Below are 21280 nucleotides of genomic sequence, written 5' to 3'. Positions count from 1 at the left end.
ATGATGGACAAACAAGAGCTGGGAACCTGGGTAGTAGCAGGAGACTTTAATATGACACTCCAGCCACATTTAGACAATTCCACAGGGGGAGGGCTAGGAGCAAAAAAAAGAGGAAAAATTTAAATCATTCATCTTTAAATGGGGATTCCTAGATATATGGAGGACACATAATCCACAAGAAAGGAACTATACCTTTTATTCCAATCCCCATAAATCCTATTCTAGGATCGATTACTTTTTGATTGACAAAACCAGTGCCCAGAAAGTTAGAGATCACATGGTCAGACTATGCACTGGTTGGGTTAACATTAAATACAATAGGGGTCGAGTGTAGAAGGAAATATTGGAAATTAAATGACACCTTATTAGACGATGAGGCCTTTTGTCAAACAGTGAAGGAAGAAATAGAGACCTATTAAGTAAATAATGGGGAAGCTATGGATAATCCTTCTCTATACTGGGAGTGCCTAAAAGCAGTATTACAGGGCAAATTTATTTCCCAGGGTGCATATCAGAAAAAAGTAAAAGCGATCCAAAAACAAAAACTGCAAAATGAAATAACTTCGATGGAGTCCAAGCACAAATTAAACCCAACAGCTGAAGTGCTAAAACAACTACAACAGGCCAGGTCCAAACTTTATGCATTAACACTAGCAGAGGCTTCTCATAAATTAAATATGATAAAGCAGTAATAAATACTTTGACTGGGGAGACAAAGCAAATAAACTCCTAGCACAGAAGCTGAAACACAGATTACTAGAATAAGGGGGGAAGATAGATCTCTATTAGTAACCGCTAAAGCAATACATGAACGTTTTCAGGGATTCTATGGAGCTCTATACACAAAAGATGGCACAATATGCGAAGAGAAAATAGAGGAATTCCTTAGTCAGGTCCAACTCCCACAGAATGCAGAGGATGAATGACAAGCCCTTGAACAAGGAATTTCATTGTGCAAGGTCATCCAGGTAATTAAAGACCTCAAGATAAACAAAGCCCCGGGACTTGATGGGTTTGCAGCCCACTTTTATAAAACATTTTCTCCAGAAGTTGCCCCACCACTCAAGGAGATGTTCAATTCCCTACGAAAGGTAGGTCCCTCTTCCAGGGATCAAATGTTGCTGGGATCACCATACTGGCCAAACTGGGCAGAGACCCCACAGAGTGCGGTTCATACCGCCCCATATCCCTCAATAATATTGATTTGAAAATTCTAGCGCAAATTCTGACCAATTGTTTAAATATGGTGTTAGCAAAATTAATTCATACTAGGGAGGATGGCGGCGGACAACGTCCGCAAGATTATAGATCTCATCTGGTGGGCTTAGAAAATGCACATTTCAATAGTTCTATTATCAATTGATGCTGAAAAAAGCGTTCGATATGGTGCATTGGTCATATCTGTTCCAAACGGGGAAAATGAACTTTGGACCGCTTTTCTTAAGATGGCTAAATGCTCTGTATGAAGATCTGTAGGCTTATGTCAAGGTAAACGGAACGTATTCAGAAACATTTCTGATTGAGAGGAGCACCAGACAAGGCTGTCCCCACTTTAATTCACCCTGTTTTTGGAACCACTAGCCATTAAAATTCAATCAACAATGAACATTACTGGCATAGAAGTAGGTGGCATTGACTACAAGATATCGTTATTCGCAGATGACGTTTTGTTTACTTTGTCTCACCCATCCAGTTCATTGGCTCATGTGGTATCCACACTAGCAAAATTTAGTTCCATATCCGGTTTCAAACTAAACTTAGAAAAGTCAGAGATCTTGAATATATCTTTACCGGATGATCAGGCTCAAATTATAAAATCCAAGTTTCCCTTTAAATGGGTTCCTCACCGAATAAAATATTTGGGGGTACTAATAAGCAATAAGATAGAGGACCTCTTCCGCTTAGATTATACGCCTCTTACCTCAAAATATTTGCAGATCTTGATAGCTGGACTAGGCATCAGTTGTCATGGCTGGGTCGAATTGCCGCCATTAAAATGTCAGTGATACCAAAGTTTCTTTATTTCAAACTCTCCCTATCCATATCTCCACTTCAATGCTTTAATGATATTTGCTTTCATCTGGAAATGAAAGCCACCAAGAGTGGCGAGATCAACTCTATATAGGATTAAAATATGTGGAGGGTTGAGTGTCCCCCATTTGGGTCGATATTACGCTGTCGCCCAACTTAGAGCTATTGTTGACTGGAATAAAATGACCGAACGGAAAAGATGGACAGATATTGAACAGGCGATGATGGGTTTGATGCCATTGTGGGCCACTACTGGCAGCCAAGGGTCTCGTGGTTGGTGGGCGGTGTTGAATCACCCTCTTTATCCACAACAATGCAAGTATGGAAACAATGGAAACCAAAATTGTTTGGCACAAGAAAGTATTTTATAAGTTCCTCGTTATTACATAATAAGTCTTTCCCCCCAGGATGGGATTCATCTAGCTTTGCATGATGGAGGGAGAGTAATATACAAAACTTTGGAAAGGTAAGGGAGATGGGCGGTATTATTCCTTTCCAGACGCTTAAAGAATGACACCCTTTAATGGATAGAGATGTATTCCCATATACACAAAAAAGTCACTTCCTACGAGTGTCCCCCATTTGGGTCGATATTACGCTGTCGCCCAACTTAGAGCTATTGTTGACTGGAATAAAATGACCGAACGGAAAAGATGGTTCCTACGAACCAGTATCATTGCGAAGGATTTATCCTTAGGGGTGATACAACTAGAAAATTGGTGTGCACAGGCAGACAAGGTAAAAAAGGTTATTTCCAAAATATGACTTCCTTAACACAGACAATACCACTACACCATCATTTGTGGTAGCCTGGGAGAAAGATTTAGGGAAGACATTCGATAAGGTCACCTGGGACCTTATTTATATCAATACTAAACGCAGTTCCATTTCAGCCTCCCTGACAGAAAACAGTTATAAGGTTTTATTGAGATGGTATTGCACCCCATTTAAATTATGGAAAGCAAAAATAAGGTACTCTGCTGACTGTTGGAGAGGTTGCGGCGAAATAGGGACATTCTTCTACATGTGGTGGGGGTGCCCAAAAGTACAGCAGTTCTGGGAGATGGTCTCAAAAATCTTGCAACAGATCTTCAAGCAGGACCTTTGGTTATTACCCGAACAGGCACTGCTCAGTGTACCACTAACTGGCTGCAGATCTGAATGGCTGTTGATGCATCAAATACTTATTGCTTCTCATTGTGTTATAGCGGCTCAATTGAAGAATAGTGATCCCCTTACATTACGTATGCTTATTGTGAAAATAGATAAAATGCAGGAACTCTATAAACTGACCGCACAAACACACCGTAATCAGTCCAACTTTCTGGCCATATGGCAGCCTTATCAGGTCTGGAGATGGTTTACAAACCCCTGTTAAACTTACAAGATATATGGTGATTTTGCACTGTTTTATTATAATTTGTCGGCATAACTAATCGGCAACAGAGGAAGATCCATAGTAAGGATGGACAAGAACAAGAAATGGAAGTGATCAAGAACGAGCCACTGGACAAGCCCAATCGGTGATGATTCTCAGACTGACTTTGTATACATATCCCTGTATTATTACATATTATTGTATCTAAAACCATTAATACGTGTTTATTGTATTGTGTTTTATAAACAATGGTTAATAAAATATAAATTTAAAAAAAGAAAGGTTGAATCGGCCATATTTAATACTTGCCCATTTCCTTGGAGAGTCAACTACCTTACTAAAGCTTAAATGTTGGAAGAGACTGAGGGACTCACGAGGCAGTGTATGCATGGGAATTCCTGTGCATGCTCAGTTGTGTGTCAGCACCATCACATGTCATTATGCATTATGGCTGATTTATCCTGCTGTGTACAGATAACCCAGGTTTACAAGTATACAGTCTTGCTTTCTCTCTTAATATATGTTATATTCTATCATCTGAATCTTATCTACCACATGCTTATATTAAGAGGCTACGCAGTGGCCTGATTTCCTGACGCATTTAATAGGGGGAAGTGGATAAGTAGAATGAGTTTTCAGAAATGTTGAATGCTTACCTTTCCTTGTTTAGAAATCGAAAAGAAGGGGCCAATTGTTATATTTGTTCTAGCTTCTGACTAAATATTTTAAAAACCTTTGCTGGTAGTAATGCTGCTGAGAATGGACTGGCTAACTGCTCTCCCAGTTGCAAAGAAAGCTCTGACTTTGTGACCTTTGGCTGAGCGTGCTTGCTGTCCTTGTGGATGAAACATGCGATTCTGCTGTTGGATGCCCAGTGAGGATGATTGTTGCCCATTCAGACCGCATTGTGTGTATGTAGCATTGAAAAACAGTCAAATAACTGTAACAGCCCAGATCAGATTGCCTGGTGGGTTCCTGCTAACGTTCCTCAGTAGATATAGTGTGTCAATAAATTGTCTACCTTCAAGATCAAACTTTGTGGATGGGATGGGAACCGAGACCCAAAAAATGGCAGTGGTCTTCCATTTTCAGGCACTACAAGTCACATGAATTTGAAACAAATCAGCAGTAAAATGCTAACTACCCCCTTTTTTTCACTCAAGAACATCTGTGTGCTAAAAATCAAGGGACATAGTTTCAAATCTTTAGCTTTCAAGTTTTTCCTTTTGACTGAATTTGGAATGCAAATAATTAATTTCTTTTCTAAATTGGAAAGAGGTAAATTGGAAAGAGGTAAATAATTCCCTCTATATTTACGGTTGTATTATTCTCTCTCTCACCCTACCTATTTTTTCCCTCTCTTCTCCTGTATCCCCCACCCCCCTCCTCTTTCTGGCCTGCTCCCATCCCCTGCCCCCCTGTTCATTGTAATTCCTCCTTCTTTGAGTTACCTGTAAACCGGCGTGATGTGCCATACGAACGTCGGTATATTAAAAGTTGTTAAATAAATAAATAAATAAGAATGGAAATTTTCTTTCTTGCTGTTTTCTTTCTCTGTTCTCAAGACCCAAAATAATTCAAATTGTTATTTTTATTTATTTAAACTTTTCTATACTGCAGACTGTCAAACACATTTTTGTGTTCCGTGTGGTTTACATAAAACATCCATAAATTATAGAAAAAAATTATTTTCAACTTCTAAATGAGCTCCCCCTTAATTTCTGGTGTAGGGATCGCCTGTGTTCCAAGAGCAGAATGGCTGTGAATTTGTTTTTGTCTGGAGAACTCGTGAAGCTTGTCCTATTCGCAGAGCAGAAGGTAAGCACTAGACATTAAGATTTTGGTGGTAGAGCTATATTTGATCGTGGTTGATTTGGTGGTGTAATATAGTATTATGCACCTGCCAATGTTTCCAAAAACATTTTCAGATCAGACTGTTTTTGTTTTTTTAACGGCACCGTATCGCTAGGTGTTTTGCTGTTTCTGTTCTTCTGTAGAATTACTGAAGTTTTATAGCAGAGACATTAATCGTTGAATAAAAGTAGGGAACAAAGTCTTATCTTAAACATTTATCCCAGGATTCTAGGATAAATCCATTTAGTGCCAGCTCTCTGGTAAAACTGAGTATGGAATTGCTCTGTTTCTATCCAGGCTTTTAGAAATTTACGGTTTTATATAGGTGTAAAGCAGAATGAAAAGCCATATAATTTTGCGAGTTAATAGAATGAAAATTATAAATTCATTTGTGAACTTGTAATGTATTGCTGATATCTTGCAATAAAATAAGAGGGTTATTGCAGGTTGAGATGTTACAGGGAGTGAGAGAATTTAGATTGAAGAAAGTTTCAAAGGAAATTAGTTTATCCATTTTTTGTTTTAAAATGTAAAAATTGTTTTGGCCCGGCCATTTGGTATAAAGTAGAACATTGCTAAGGATTCTGATGTAATGATCAGAGCGCAGAACTGAGTCACGAGAACGTCTGGTGCTCATGGGGGTTTATTTCCAGCTCTAGATCTAACTCTGCATGACCCTGGTCCTAGTTACTGGTTACTGGATGTTTTATTCAGTGAGCTGCTAGGTGCTAAAATAAGAAGTGGCGCTAGTTCATCTCAAAGAGAGTTGCTTTTATACCTGAAAGACTGTGAGTACATAGAAATACAGATTATGATGGCAGAGAAGGTCATCAAGGGCCATCTAGCCCACCCATCTCTAATCCTGCTACAGTGCCATAGACTCCTGGTTGGTTTTTGGCTTTCCCCTCGCTTCATGCAAAAAAGCCACAGTAGCACAAATTTAGCAGCTCTCTGCAGCATCATCCAGAAATCATTAACAAATGAGGGATGCACACCATTAAGGCTGATGGAAATATTCCTAGAAAGTTTCAGGAACATTTTAACCATTTAAGAATCTTACAACTCCAAGCCTTTGATGCACTGATTGTGTAAGACCCTGGAATGATTGGAAAGTGGATGTACAGAATCACAAGATAACAATAACTTTGGAGACAAGTTACTGTAAATTATCTGCTGTCATGTCAGTATTACACAGAGCAAAAAGCTCTTGTTTGTTTTTCTTTACTTGGTCAGTGGCTTTTGTGGCAGCTCTGCTGATTGCTTAGGCAATCAGCAGAGCTTTTAATACACATGAGAGGCTTTTAGCAATGGTCGGAGAACCAGGGATTCCCCCACAGACATTCCTTCTGACCTTGGGCAGCTCATTGTATTTCCTATGACCTCTGGCACCCTCTTAGATTATAAACTCCTCGTGGCAGGGTCTTTGTTGCACCGGAGTTGGAATAATGCTGTAAGCCGTCTTAAGCATTATTTGGAAAGGTGGGATACAAATACAAAAAAGTATTTATGGGGAAAACCAGGCTGCTTACAGTATAATTATAAGCAAATGCAGTGTAGTATTTTATATTAACATTTATTTTATTTTATTTATTTAAGTTTTTTATATACCAACATTCAAGACAATAGTCCCATCATGCTGGTTCACAAGAAACAGGGGTGCAATTATAATAAACTTAAACTTGAACAATAGTGCGGAAAAAGCAGTTACATGTAACAAGTAAAAATAGAACTTGGAGTAAGAAGGAAAAGGAAAACCAGATAATTACATATAATTACATTGTAAGTGGTAGCTAATAGTGATATTGATGGTGATGTGTGTTGATTGTTAGGAGTTAAATAATATTGGAGTTAGGAAAAGCCTGCAAGAACATGAAAAGCCTGCAAGAACATGAAAAGAAGTTATTTGTAGTCTGTATATTCATGTTTTCTATAATATGCATTCCAATTTGTTTGAAGGCACCAACTGTCAGGTGCAAGACCCAAGATACGGATATTCTTATAACCTGACAGCTCTCGGTGGCCAGGACATTACAGTGACCACTGACAAATATGAGTACCACTTCCGAGTCTGTGGTGGGATCTCAGATTCTTCATGCCAGCCTAAGAAAGCCAAACCATCAGATGTCGTGTCATCCTGCCAAGTCCAGATTGCTGACCGTACGGTTACGAGAATAGCAGGTATAGTACTACTTAGTCTTTCTGTGCTGGCCACATTGCAAATGAAGGAGAATTTTAGTATGTATGTCTTTCCTTGTACAAGGTTTCTTTCTTTATCCTTTTATTTTCTCCCATGTTCAGATCATTTCCGCATAAGCTTGGTAATCTTGGTTTCCATGCACTCTTTTTTTTTTTTTTTTTTTTTAAATTTGTATCTTTATTGAGCCAAGAACATATATCAAGCATAATCATCAAAACAATCTGTAATGGTCACAACTGCTCCGCAGCATAATAGCTTACAAGAATGGATCATCAAAGAAATAAATTTTGTAATATATACAGTACCCCAGTAACCAATCCCTGCACCCAATACAAGAATATCCTACTTCCCACCTCTCCCTCATACTGTTTAAGTTCTATTGAACAAATGAAATGAATAAAATCCTACAGTCGAAAACCTTCCCCTATGGCATAACTATGTATATTTTTCACATCACGTTTACTTTGTGAATATCGGACCAAAATTAAATCTTTTAAGTACATTTGCTTCATCAGTGGATCATAATTCATGTAAAATCGTCGCTTCCAATCTGCCACCAAACAGATACCAAAGTACCTTCTGCTCTCTTTTGCCCACAGAAATGGAAAGTTATGTTTCAGTGTAGTTATCTTATCCTGTCAAAAACTGTCCAAATGTTCATGCCTGTATTCCTCTGTAGAATGGAAACTGTTTAATCTGAACGCACTAGAGTATGTATCACTTCAGCTAATCTGTTATCTAATATCCTTCTCCAAATTTTAGAATCTACATTTAACAAAGATATTGGGGAGTATGGGGTAGTATCTTTAGCTTTTTTTTAAGGTATTAGTGTCAGTGAACATCTCATCAAATCAACTGTGGCTCAAGCAATTTTACTGGCAGCCACTCTTTTTGTGATTTATACAGGGGTCCCCCAAATTCAATCCTCGGGGGCTGCAACCTAGTCAGGTTATTAAGATTGCCACAGTGACTGTGCATGAGATCTGTTTGCATGCATTGCCTCCGTTGTATGCAAATAGATATCTTCATTGTGGAAATCCCGAAAATGTGACTGGGTTGCAGCTCTCGAGCATTGAGTTTGGGGACCCCTGGTTGATACCATTCGGTAAGCATGCCAACTGCTGCAGGGGATTTTCCAGTGGGCAAATCCCCAATAGTTTTATCACTCTCCATGATATATAGGGCCCTTTTATATCCGTTTCAGATAACATCACAGAATTAATGCCCTGCAAAAAATTAGCAGCTGGTTATAAATCCTTGTAAAAGTGCCTGAATTAATCATTGCCACATCATCGGTTTATTAAGCCTCCAGCAGTTCTAATTTCTTAAATAGTGTCATTTTTGTTTTTATAGAACATGTCTATGATCATTCAAACATCACTACAGATTATATAAGTAACATGTCAATTGCCACTAAGCCACCAGTGCTCAGTGGAATACGATGTCTGTTTTCTTCTTAACTGTGTGAACGGTTTACTGGTCTTATTGGCAGACATCTACAGTTTATCCTTGCACAGTAGTCAGCTCCATAGCAGGTTGACTTATTTCAGCAGCTGTTATTTTTTTCCTATTCCTGCAAGATTTCTGCCTGGCTGGTGGTGGCATAGTTGTTACCTGATAATTTTTCTTCTGCCTTTCCAGTGATTTTGTTGTGTCCTTTCAGTAGAACTATGAAATCTCTTAACCGTGGAGCACTGTCTTAAATGAATCCCACAAAATAGATTTGTTCTCCATAGAGGGGTCATTTTCCAGAAAGTAAAGAGCAGTGAGTTCCCTCAAATGTTCCGTCCACTCTACTTTTTTAAGCCAGTAATCAGAGGAGTATAATCTGATCTATCCACAGAAATGGTAATCAGTAGTGGTGTCTGGCCTGAGATGAGTAGGCCCAATACTGCTGCTGCTGAAATAAGTCAGCCTGCTATGGAGCTGACTGCTGTGCAAGGATAAACTGTAGACGTGTGGCAATAAGACCAGGAAACTGCTTACACAGTTAAGAAGAAAACAGACATCGTATTCCATTGTGGACTGGTGACTTAAACCGTTGTGACAGCTCTAACGGTATATAAAAGCTTAGCATTAAATAAACACCGAGATAAATGCTGCCTCCAGATCTTGTTTGATCTCAGAGTAAAGCATAAGTCAACACAGGAAAAGGCATCGAGTCTGAGAGAGACAGGAAAACATCAAATATGTCTATATCCAGTGGAGGTCATATCTGCCAGAATGGATTCGTTTTTAAGAATTGGACCTATTCATCTCTATCCAAATAATGCTTTGATTGCATCACAGTCACCAAACATATATTCAAATTCTCGTGTGGAATATCCATTGCCAGAGAGATCGGTTTGGCTAGTCCTTGCTTGATAGAAATTCTCGTCCTCCAGCAGCATTTAGCTGCTGGAGGACGAGAATCTAAGGGATTCAACAATGCCTCCTTGCTAGCGGTGACCAACCCTCCACCAGCCATAGCAATGGGACCAAGCTTCCCCATTGTAGGAGTGGGAGCCACGAAATTCATATCAGAACTCTGGCCCAAGGTGAGGAAGACCTACAAAGCCAGGGCTCAGCGCATCTGTGGTTACACCTCATGCCACCTGTGTCTTTGTTCTTCCCCAAATATGCTACTTTTAACATGCAAAATTGTGTGTGGAGTTTGAAAGGGAAACAGCTGAAAACACCAATAGCAACAACCTTAATCTAGATTGCCTTTCTAGGATAATCTCTGTTTACTGGAGAAAACTGCAAGGTTGTAAGAACTTAATCAGAAATTGCTGAAACTTTGTGAAAATGTTTGTGCTATGCCTGCATCAGACACTTGTGGGAACAGAATGGGAATCACAGTGGCTCTATATGTACCTGCTTGTGTGTATACTGGAGTGGTAAACAATGTTTAACGTACATTTAGGGCAATTAGTAATATTTAATGTATATGGTTAACGTCCAACAAAGAATTACTTGGAACGCCAGAGATCTTAATGATAATATCAAAAGAGCAACAGTTCTACAATATTTAAAAAAAAGAAAAAAAATCCAAAATCCTGATATGATACTTCTTCAGGAAACATTTATGCACTAGCAAAACTTGTGCCATTAAGAGAGGATGGATGGGACAGATATTTCATGCGAAATTTACAAATAAGTGCTGAGGAGTATTTCATCTTAAAATAGAAGACAGTAGAGGGCGATATTTGATCAGCTCTAGAAGGCTGAACACAGAACAAATGACGGATGAATGACTGATGACTGTCACAGACCCCCAAGACAAATAATGGCAAAAAAAAAAACTCCCCACGTACAGTAAAACATTTCCTTTTTTCTGAAAGACATTCTGCAAGCATCCAGGCTTCGTGTCTGATCGTTTTAAGTTCAAAAGTCTCGCTTTCTGGATTGTTTTACATTTTCCTTTAATTACCCTAATCACAAGGTCCTTGATGTAATGGTTTGATTCCGAAACGTTCTCTCCCTGCAGAGGTGGCATATGAAGTGTGTCCCACGTTCTCAGGTGCGGTACAAGCTAAAAACTCCCATTTGCAGTTCTTTTTTCAGCTCTGTGGTGGGGTCACAGCAGCGGAGTCCCCTTTCCATAGAGAAGGCCCTTCCTGCTTCCATTTTGTTACTGGCACTGGGATTCTCCACCATCAGTATTTTAGGGATCGCAGTTGCTTCGTGATCGTGGTGTAATGGAAGTTTGTTTGTTTGCTTGCCAGCAGCCTTTTTCTGTGATGGAGAAAGGGTCCTGTTTGGACTTTTTTGATTTGGCACAATGCTGTGAAAGCTATTTCTGTGTTGCCCAGTTCACCCCTGGCCTTGAGATATCTCCTGAAATAAGTATTTGTAAGAGGTGGTAATTTCGCTTGCAGTAGCTCCTCAGAGAGCGGACGTCTCACGTTCATTCTGCAGAAAGCTTGCTTGCAGCCACTTCATTATCTTGGGAGAGACTGAGAGGTAAATCGTTTGCTCAAACTGTGACCAGAAAAGAGGAAGCCATTATTTTTAGGGAAACACATGCATATATGTAAACTTAAAGGGGCAGATTTTCGAATCGGTGCGTGCGGGGGTACATTTGTGCGCGCTACCCGGCGCTCACAAATGTACACCCGATTTTATAACATTCGCATGCTGCCGCGCGCATGTTATAAAATCCGGGGTCGGCACGCGCAAGAGGGCGCACACTTGTGCACCTTGCGTGCGCCAAGCCCTAGGAAAACCCCGATGGCTTTCCCCGTTCCCTCCGCTCCCCCCCAGCCCTACCTAAATCCCACCCCCTACCTTGTTTTCCATAGTTATGCCTGCCGGCCGGCTGCTGGCATGCAAACCTCCGACACGGCTGCTGTGCCAGAGGGCTCGGTCCCGCCCCCCCGGGCCAGCACCATGCCCATGCACCTGGACCCTTCCCGCCCCTTTTACAAAGCCCCGGGACATACGCGCGTCCCGGGGCTTGTGCGCACCCCCGAGCCTATGCAAAATAGGCCCGGCGCGCGCAGGGGCAGGTTTTCGGGGTTTCGCGCGTAAGTTACGTGCATAACCCTTTGAAAATCTACCCGAAAATGTTTCGTTTAGTTATAAGTGTAAATTGAAAATGCAAGAGGTGAATAAGGTAAGCTGGCGTTATATTGTGCGTGGGGGAGGAGTTCTTTTTCTTTCATTAAAACTGCCTGTTTCTCAGTTGTAGGCCTCTAATCACTCGCGGGGCTACACAAGAGCTCTTTATCTGCATTTTATATAAAACTCCTGCATGCAAAGTGGGTGTCCATCCTGCTCTTGTAGGACATTGGATTCCAGATAATCTGAGTATGTGGGGTTCAGTGGTTGGTGAATGTGTTATTTCTGGCCTCACTGGCTTGTATTTTGTGATGCCATTTTACCTCTGCTTGTGCTCTGGACGTCGTGTTTTCTGTGGCATACAGTGCTGTACTGTGCTTGATATTTTCTTACTGCAGGAACTCGGAGGTGAAGGAAGCTTAAGCATACAAAGGCAGCTTGCTTTTTCCTCTAATCAACTGCTGTGTAGCAAAGAAGTCTTTGGCTGCTCGGTGACAGCTGGGTCAGCTCGTGGCTTGCTTGGTTTGCTGGTTAGAAGGCCTCCTGCCTCACACAGCGTTACTGCTTGGTGAGGCCTTCTTTTTACAGCAACCGATGTCATATGATTAGTTGACAGCATTAGACAATGACTGGTATTGCTTACAGAAAGGTCCCAGCTTGAGCTTTCTCTTCCCCTTTCATTGTGCAGTGATGCCGAGCTCTCATAGCTGTATTTGGTCCTGGAGGAAAACTGGCCTGTGCTTTTACTGGGCCAGCATGGGTCCCCTTCAAATGTGCCCTTGTTTGGGATCAGGAGCTTATGCCTGTTGTCTTTGGAGCCATCTGATGTTAGTCCAATAAAGATATTGCAGTACAGTAAACGAATCTGCAAGAAAGTTATTTTAATCAGTGAACTTGGCAGATAATAGTTGGCAAGTCATTCAGAGAGGCTTTCATCACCAGAGGGACACTTGACGCCGTTTCATTTTCTGTCTTTTTTTTTTTCTGAACAGGGCTGTATACTACAAACATCACGTTTGAAAATGGGCAGATCATGATAAACTACACGGGTGGAGAGACGTGCCACAAAATTTACCAGCGGTCCACAGCCGTCCTCTTCTACTGTGACCCCAGTGCAAAGGCGGAAGACGTACTTTACAGTGCAAACCTGGCTTCTGTAAACCGCACGCTAATGCAGGTAATTCAGTGTTTGATAGTGCAGTCCTCTCCCCATCCCCCCTGTTCTCAGCAGGCCCTGCCGGCAGAGCATGCGTTCAGGTTTTAAGAGGGAGCAGGAGCTTAAGATCAGACGCTCAGTGGGATTCACCTTTAGGAGTGAAGGCAGCGTCCGTTGATCGTAGCTTGTGCTGGGTACTTGCCAGGTTCTTGTGGCCTGGATTGGCCACTGTTGGAAACAGGATGCTGGGCTTGATGGACCCTTGGTCTGACCCAGCATGGCATGTTCTTAACCATCTGTGGCTTAACCATGTTCTTAAGCCACAGAGGCATTCACGGAGCGGGATGCCAGTGGCCAGTGGTTTGTGTTCCACCTTCACGGAGCGGAAGGATGGAGGGATGCCATCTCAAAAAAAACCCAAAAAACAAACAAAACAGAGGTGGGTAAGAGTATGGGGCAGGGGTGTGGCCGTTTATTGCGGCAGTTGCTACCCCTGATTGAGCTGGATGTTCACTGGGATGCGGATACGGCGCTGCTCTCTGCATTGGTGGAGGGGTGGAAGGGAGTTGGGGCCGGAGGGTGCTGGAAGCCAATAGTGACGGGTGGGAGGGAGAAAAAAGGGGGGGGGGAAGATTAAAAAAAAATGGATAAAGTGTGAAGCTTGCTGGGCAGACTGGATGGGCCGTTTGGTCTTCTTCTGCCGTCATTTCTATGTTTCTTTGTGGCAGCAGGGAGTGTCGCGCTGGTTTAAACTTGCTCTCTGTGAAGGACTTGGTCAGTCTTCTTTGTTAAATTGTTATGTAATCTGGAAGAATGGTGTAATTTAGATTTTATGTTGTAGGTTACCATTTACGAATGTATTTTTGGAAGCCGCATAGAACTTTGGATAGCGCGGCCTACAAATATTTTAAATAAATAAATAAATAAATAATAGATAATGGCAGATAAACAAAAAAAAATGGAGCCATCCATTCTACCCAGTTCAGCGTCTTCCGCTTTGAGCAGACCATATAAATTCCCAAATGCAAAGCCCTAGCCTTCCCCACCCCTGCTCTCTTGTGTCCTCAGCCGGCCTCTGGACCGTTTTACGCCAGGACATCCAGGGAAGAGGAGTCCCCCAGTTATCCCTGCTAAATCTCGTCCTTCCCTGCATTTCCCAGCTTGTCTTGGAGAAGCTTGGTCCTGCATTCAGAGCAGGAAGCCAGCAGGGATGAGAAAAGAGCAGAGGCACAGGAGCGCATTTCCCAGCTTGTCTTGGAGAAGCTTGTCCTGCATTCAGAGCAGGAAGCCAGCAGGATGAGAAAAGAGCAGAGGCACAAGGAGCTGCATTTCCCAGCTTGTTCTTGGAGAAGCTTGGTCCTGCATTCAGAGCAGGAAGCCAGCAGGGATGAGAAAAGAGCAGAGGCACAAGGAGCTGCATTTCCCAGCTTGTCTTGGAGAAGCTTGGTCCTGCATTCAGAGCAGGAAGCCAGCAGGGATGAGAAAGAGCAGAGGCACAAGGAGCTGCATTTCCCAGCTTGTCTTGGAGAAGCTTGGTCCTGCATTCAGAGCAGGAAGCCAGCAGGGATGAGAAAAGAGCAGAGGCACAAGGAGCTGCATTTCCCAGCTTGTCTTGGAGAAGCTTGGTCCTGCATTCAGAGCAGGGAAGACAGCAGGGATGAGAAAGAGCAGAGGCACAAGGAGCTGCATTTCCCAGCTTGTCTTGGAGAAGCTTGGTCCTGCATTCAGAGCAGGAAGCCAGCAGGGATGAGAAAAGAGCAGAGGCACAAGCAGCTGCATTTCCCAGCTTGTCTTGGAGAAGCTTGGTCCTGCATTCAGAGCAGGAAGCCAGCAGGGATGAGAACAGAGCAGAGGCACAAGCAGCTGCATTTCCCAGCTTGTCTTGGAGAAGCTTGGTCCTGCATTCAGAGCAGGAAGCCAGCAGGGATGAGAAAAGAGCAGAGGCACAAGGAGCTGGGCTCAGAGCGAGGAAACGGGTCCCCTTCCTTCCCAGGCTTGTCCGTTGCCCAGACTTTCTTTGGATTATCTGGAGGTTAAATGGTTAGCATCTGCTGGAAGGTGGGAATGGAATGCATGGAGATGTTCACGCATGGACTTCCACCCCTCCAGCAGCCGGTGCAACGCGCTCAGCTTGCCTCAGCCAGCGCACCTGCCCCAGCTCTGGTGCAGATGGGCAGGAGGGAATGGGGCGGGCTGGGCTCCTGCAGTCCGTGAGCTGCTCTACTCTCACTCTGTCAGGTAAACATCTGCCTGGCCCCCCTCCAGCTGCTGCTTCCCTGAGCCCGACGTCAGTCCACCTCCTGGCTGGCGACTGAACTCATCCATCCCCACCCTGCCATTTCCTGTGTTGTGTGGTTCTCTTCCAGGCCGGCAGCCATGGCATGCACTGCCCGCCTGCGTTCCTCTCCCCCTGCAGCTCCTCACCCCCCGACTGTATCTCATGTCCTCATTACTTTCTCTCTGACCTCCTCCTCCCTTCTGGTAGTGCGAGGAGCGCGAGGCCCTGTCTGTAAGTACCAGGACATGTGCAGCCCAATCCTCACCGCGTATGGTAAAGCAGATTCTGCTCTCTGCAGGCAGTGGAAAAGGATGGGCATGGAGAGAAGGACTGGGGGGGGGAGATGTGCAAGGAGGGGATGGAGGTGGCAGCGAGGAGAAAGAAGAGGGGGCCAGAAGGGAAAGGAGGGAGAGGATCCTGGGTGGGGGTGGCCAGGAGAAAAAGGACGACCCTGGGAAAGGAAGACAGAGAAGGAAAGATCCTGGGAGGGAAAGGAAGGCTAAAGGGAGCGAGGAGGAGAGGACCCTCTTAAAGGGAGAAAGAGGAGGAGAAAAGCTCCCAGGGCCAGAGCGAGAAAGGAGGAAAGGATTCTGATGGGAGGGAGAGAAAGGATTAAACAACATGAATGAGAGCCAATCTTACTTCTATTGTACAAAAATACAGAGCATCAATATTCATTAAATACCCCACATCACACCTCATACATACCCCCACCTCATAAATACCCTGCATCACACCTCATACATGCCCCCACCTTATAAATACCCCCACCTCATAAATACCCTGCATCACACCTCATACATGCCCCCACCTTATTAATACCCCCCACCTCATAAATACCCCACTCACACCTCAGTACAGTACCCCCACCTCATAATAACCCCACATCACACACTCATACATACCCCACCTCATAAATACCCTGCATCACACCTCATACATTGCCCCCACCTATAAATACCCCACCCCCTCATAATACCCCACATCACACCTCATACATACCCCCACCTCATAAATACCCCACATCACACCTCATACCTACCCACCTCATAAATACCCCGCATCACACTCATTCATACCCCACCTCATAAATACCCCGCATCACACCTCATTCATACCCCCACCTCATAAATACCCCACATCACACCTCATACATGACCCCACCTCAAATACCCCCACATCACACCCTCCTACATACCCCACCTCATAAATACCCCGCATCACACCCATACATGACCCCACCTTATAATACCATACCCGCATCACACCTCATACATGCCCCCACCTTATAAATACCCCGCATCACACCTCATACATGACCCCACCTCATAAATACCCCGCATCACACCTCATACATGACCCCACCTCATAAACACCCCGCATCACACCTCATACATACCCCCACCTCATAAATACCCTGCCCCCACCTTATAAATACCCCGCATCACACCTCATACATGCCCCACCTTATAAATACCCCCACCTCATAAATACCCCACATCACACCTCATACATACCCCACCTCATAAATACCCCACATCACTCATACATACCCCACCCATAAATCCCTGCATCACACCTCATACATGCCCCCACCTTATAAATACCCCCACCTCATAAATACCCTGCATCACACCTCATACATGCCCCCACCTTATAAATACCCCCACCTCATAAATACCCCACATCACACCTCATACATAATACCCCCACCTCATAAAATACCCCATCACAACACCTCATACATACCCCACCTCATAAATACCACCCCCATCACACCTCATTCATAACCCCCACCTCATAAATACCCCCATCACACCTCATTCATACCCCCACCTCATAAATACCCCGCATCACACCTCATACATGACCCCACCTCATAAATACCCCACATCACACCTCATACATGACCCCACCTCATAAATACCCCACATCACACCTCATACATACCCCACCTCATAAATACCCCGCATCACACCTCATACATGACCCCACCTTATAAATACCCCGCATCACCCCAATACATGCCCCCACTTATAAATACCCCACACCTCATCTCATACCCCCCACCTTATATACCCACCCCCCGCATCACACCTCATACATGCCCCCACCTTATAAATACCCCGCATCACACCTCATACATGACCCCACCTCATAAACACCCCGCCGCATCACCCTCAATACATACCCCACCTCATAAATACCCCGCATCACACCTCATACATACCCCCACCTCATACATACCCCGCATCACACCTCATACATACCCCCACCTCATACATACCCCGCATCACACCTCATACATACCCCCACCTCATACATACCCCCACCTCATACATACCCCACCTCATACACCCCTCCCCATCATAATACATACCCCTCACCTCATACATACCCCACCTCATACACCCCCCATCCTCTCAACCACCTCACACCTCATACATACCCCCACCTCATACATACCCCCACCTCATAAATACCCCACATCACACCTCATACATACCCCCACCTCATAAATACCCCCACCTCATACATACCCCGCATCGCACCTCATACATACCCCCACCCCTAATAAAAATATTCGGTCTATAGTGATATACGGTCACACACAAATGGAAAATACAAATTCAACCCCATGCACATGAAGGCACAAATTATTTTTGTAAACTGATACAAATGAATAAAAGGGATAAAAAGCCAGCCAGACCCCCCCCCCCCCCCCCCCGGAAAGAAAGAAATGTCCAGATCACCAATGACTCTAGGTGTTTCTTTTTACTGCCATGAAACATTTAGAAGCTGGGATTGCTAAAGAGCTGATAGTGGGAGCCTTCCCTTTGTGAGGAGGTTTCTGTAACTCCTGGATCTGTTTGGCTTTACTTTGGGTCAGACGCTTTCACACACCCCCTGGAACTGATTGGAGCCCAGCATGCACTGGGAAGATAGAGCATTTCTTATCACTGCTTATTTTTCTTGAGCAGATTATCGGTGTAGAGAACGTAACTGGGGGTATGTAAGTGCCGCAGGAAAGGTTTAGGTTTCATTGTTTTGTATAATTTTACAAAATGCTTCCAACCAAAGGGATATAATTGAAATAATGCAAATTAATGAAATATCCCAACTTGTGCAAGGGGTGGAGCATCTGCCACCACTTGGTTGGATAAGTTCGTATTTATCCGGCTAAGTGCTGCTGAATATTTATCAGATTTGGAAAGCCATTCTTTGACCGAGTTTTAAGCCATCTTGCATTATATCAAGCCACGCTGTGTCAGGTCAAGCAGTGCACTACACAAGTTCAGGGAGGACGCAATATTTCTCTTTCTTAAACTTAAATCTCAGTAGAAACTAGTTTGGTTCCAGAATATTTCTCCTGCTGTCTTTTAAGAAGATCTTGGCAGTTTTTACAGCTGGCTGTTTTATATTTGGGTACTTGCCAGGTTCTTATGGGCTGGATTGGCCTCTGTTGGAACAGGATGCTGGGCTTGATGGACTCTCAGTCTGACCCAGTATGGCATGTTCTTATGTTCTTATTTGTTCAGACTTCATATACTGCCTAGGTTTATTTTATTTAAAACTATTTACTGCACACTCCTGTGCACATGGCGATTCACAAATTTCTGCATACATGAATCATAAAAACATTTAAAACCAAAGCAGAAGGCAGTCAGCTTGCTGACTGAGACATTGCCAGCCTTTCAAATCACATGTAGAAATACGTAGTCTAGGCAGTTTACAATAACAAAAAATACATCATTTCAAAACAGATATACAAGCTAAAATACACTTCAAGACAACAATTCACCAAAAGTATCACTACTCATCCCTACACTTTGGTACACACTATACACAACCTTTCTGGCTTTTACCATTAGATACAATCACCCCCCCAAATCCTGCTCTTCCTTTGTGCTTAGAAGAATTTCACCTCCAGTACTGCACCTTTCCCTTGGGTGGGTGCATCCTAAGTTCATTACTCTGCATCTTAGCTGCCAGACCTTAAACCATTTCTTCAGCTTCACCAGATCCTTCCTGGCCGTCCACCCTGTTACAGATTTTGGTATCAGCAAAAGACAAACTTTTCCCGACAACCCTTCCATTATGTGGCTCACAAATATGAGGCACACGGTTAGTAACAGCCCCCTCCTCAGGGAAAACGCCATTTACCACTACCTGATTTTGTAAAGGTAGTGGTGAATGGAGCGCATATAAGCACTGTGTACAAAACATCTTTGTGCTGTAACACCCATTAAATGTCATGAAAAACAATCCTAAAATGCACTGTAAATTTACTCTTTTTTTTTTTTTTTACCAGTCTCAAATGTTTAATTACTATTTCTGTTTCTAGCCGGTGTTTCGGGAGGAGACTGCGGACTGTACATACTTATTTGAATGGCACACTCCATACGCTTGTCCGCCTTTCAAATCTGTTCAGTGTTCCCTGAAGTAAGTGCAATCGTGACGCTTGTTAGCATTTTTTTCTTACTATTCACCGCAGGATCACTTTATTTATTCACTGCTGACCTGATTTAAACCCTTTAGGTGGCCACACAGATGTTGAAGGCGACTCCCAAGATCCTTTAGTAACCAATCAGGAAAGCTGATTTGGGCTGTTTTAAACGTCTGTCATTACCATTACTGAAACTAAAACAGCTTGCAGCACTAAATTAAAAGAAAAACAATAGAGGTGTTACATTTTTCTTGTGTCCCCTGTTCACTAAGGGGCCATATGAATAGCTGATCTTATTCCAGTCTCCAGCAGCAGGTGTCCAAAATAATATAAAAAGCATCTCTACAGTTGGGATCCTTGTCGGGCACAGAGACTAAATAATCTGTCATCCCCTTCTTTAAACTGGTTGGAAATATACTGGCAGATCTGTGCACTGCGCCTGAACTTGCCCTGTTCTGGGGCTACACAAAGGAATTCAGATTTCATTGTTGTCACGCCGCCTTTCACAGACATCAGATTCCTTACACAAACAGGGAGTGAGCTGCATAACTTATTGTGCAGTGAGACCCATATGCGCTGAGAGAGCCAGACATGACCGGTGCCAGTGGCAGATGTGGACCCTCTGGGGACAGGGTAATACCTATAGTGGCTGAATGCAATCTGCCGTGAAGTGGCTGAAAGGCGGAAGATAAATCAAATAAATAAATGACGCTGCCTTTCCTGGCTCGTATGACGTCTCTGTGCTGGCATTACATCCTGTTTCAAATGGCTTACAGGCCGATACGGTACAGTGCGTTCCAACGGAGCGCACTGTTAACCTGACCTTGGATGCGCGTTTTCCCTTACCCCTTATTCAGTAAGGGGCGGAAAACGTGCGTCCAACCCGCGGCACCTAATAGCGCCCTCAACATGCAAATGCATGTTGATGGCCCTATTAGTTATTCCCGCGCGATACAGAAAGTAAAATGTGCAGCCAAGCCGCACATTTTACTTTAAGAAATTAGCGCCGACCCAAAGGTAGGCGCTAGTTTCTGCCGGCACTGGGAAAGTGCAAAGAAAAGCAGTAAAAACTGCGTTTCTGTGCACTCTCCGACGTAATATCATAGCGATATTAAGTCGGGGGTCCTGAAGAGTAAAAAAAAAGTTGGAAAAAAAAAAAAAAAGTAAAATGGAGCGGCGGCTGTCGGGCCGAAAACCGGACGCTCAATTTTGCCGGCGTCCGGTTTCCGAACCCGTGGCTGTCAGCGGGCTCGAGAACAGACGCCGGCAAAATTGAGCGTCTGCTGTCAAACCCGCTGACAGCCGCCGCTCCGGGTCAAAAGGAGGCACTAGGGACGCGCTAGTGTCCCTAGTGCCTCCTTTTTCCCGTTTCTACCGCTCCACCTAATTTAAATACT

General features: G+C 43.6%; 1 protein-coding gene across 3 annotated transcripts in view; it reads left to right on the top strand.

The window, feature by feature from the left end:
- Positions 1 to 21280, top strand: part of IGF2R (insulin like growth factor 2 receptor) — a 315579-nt gene that overhangs the window by 189033 nt on the left and 105266 nt on the right. For all 3 annotated transcript variants that reach the window (XM_029596695.1, XM_029596693.1, XM_029596696.1), the window contains exons 26-29: positions 5140 to 5227; positions 7220 to 7441; positions 12995 to 13179; positions 19782 to 19879. In XM_029596695.1, the coding sequence (XP_029452555.1) occupies positions 5140 to 5227; positions 7220 to 7441; positions 12995 to 13179; positions 19782 to 19879 (593 nt within the window). The remainder of the gene's footprint in view (positions 1 to 5139; positions 5228 to 7219; positions 7442 to 12994; positions 13180 to 19781; positions 19880 to 21280) is intronic.

The sequence above is a fragment of the Rhinatrema bivittatum genome, chromosome 3 (genome assembly GCF_901001135.1).
Source record: "Rhinatrema bivittatum chromosome 3, aRhiBiv1.1, whole genome shotgun sequence".
Taxonomy (NCBI): Eukaryota; Metazoa; Chordata; class Amphibia; order Gymnophiona; family Rhinatrematidae; genus Rhinatrema; species Rhinatrema bivittatum.
This window is presented reverse-complemented; position numbering and strand designations above follow the sequence as displayed.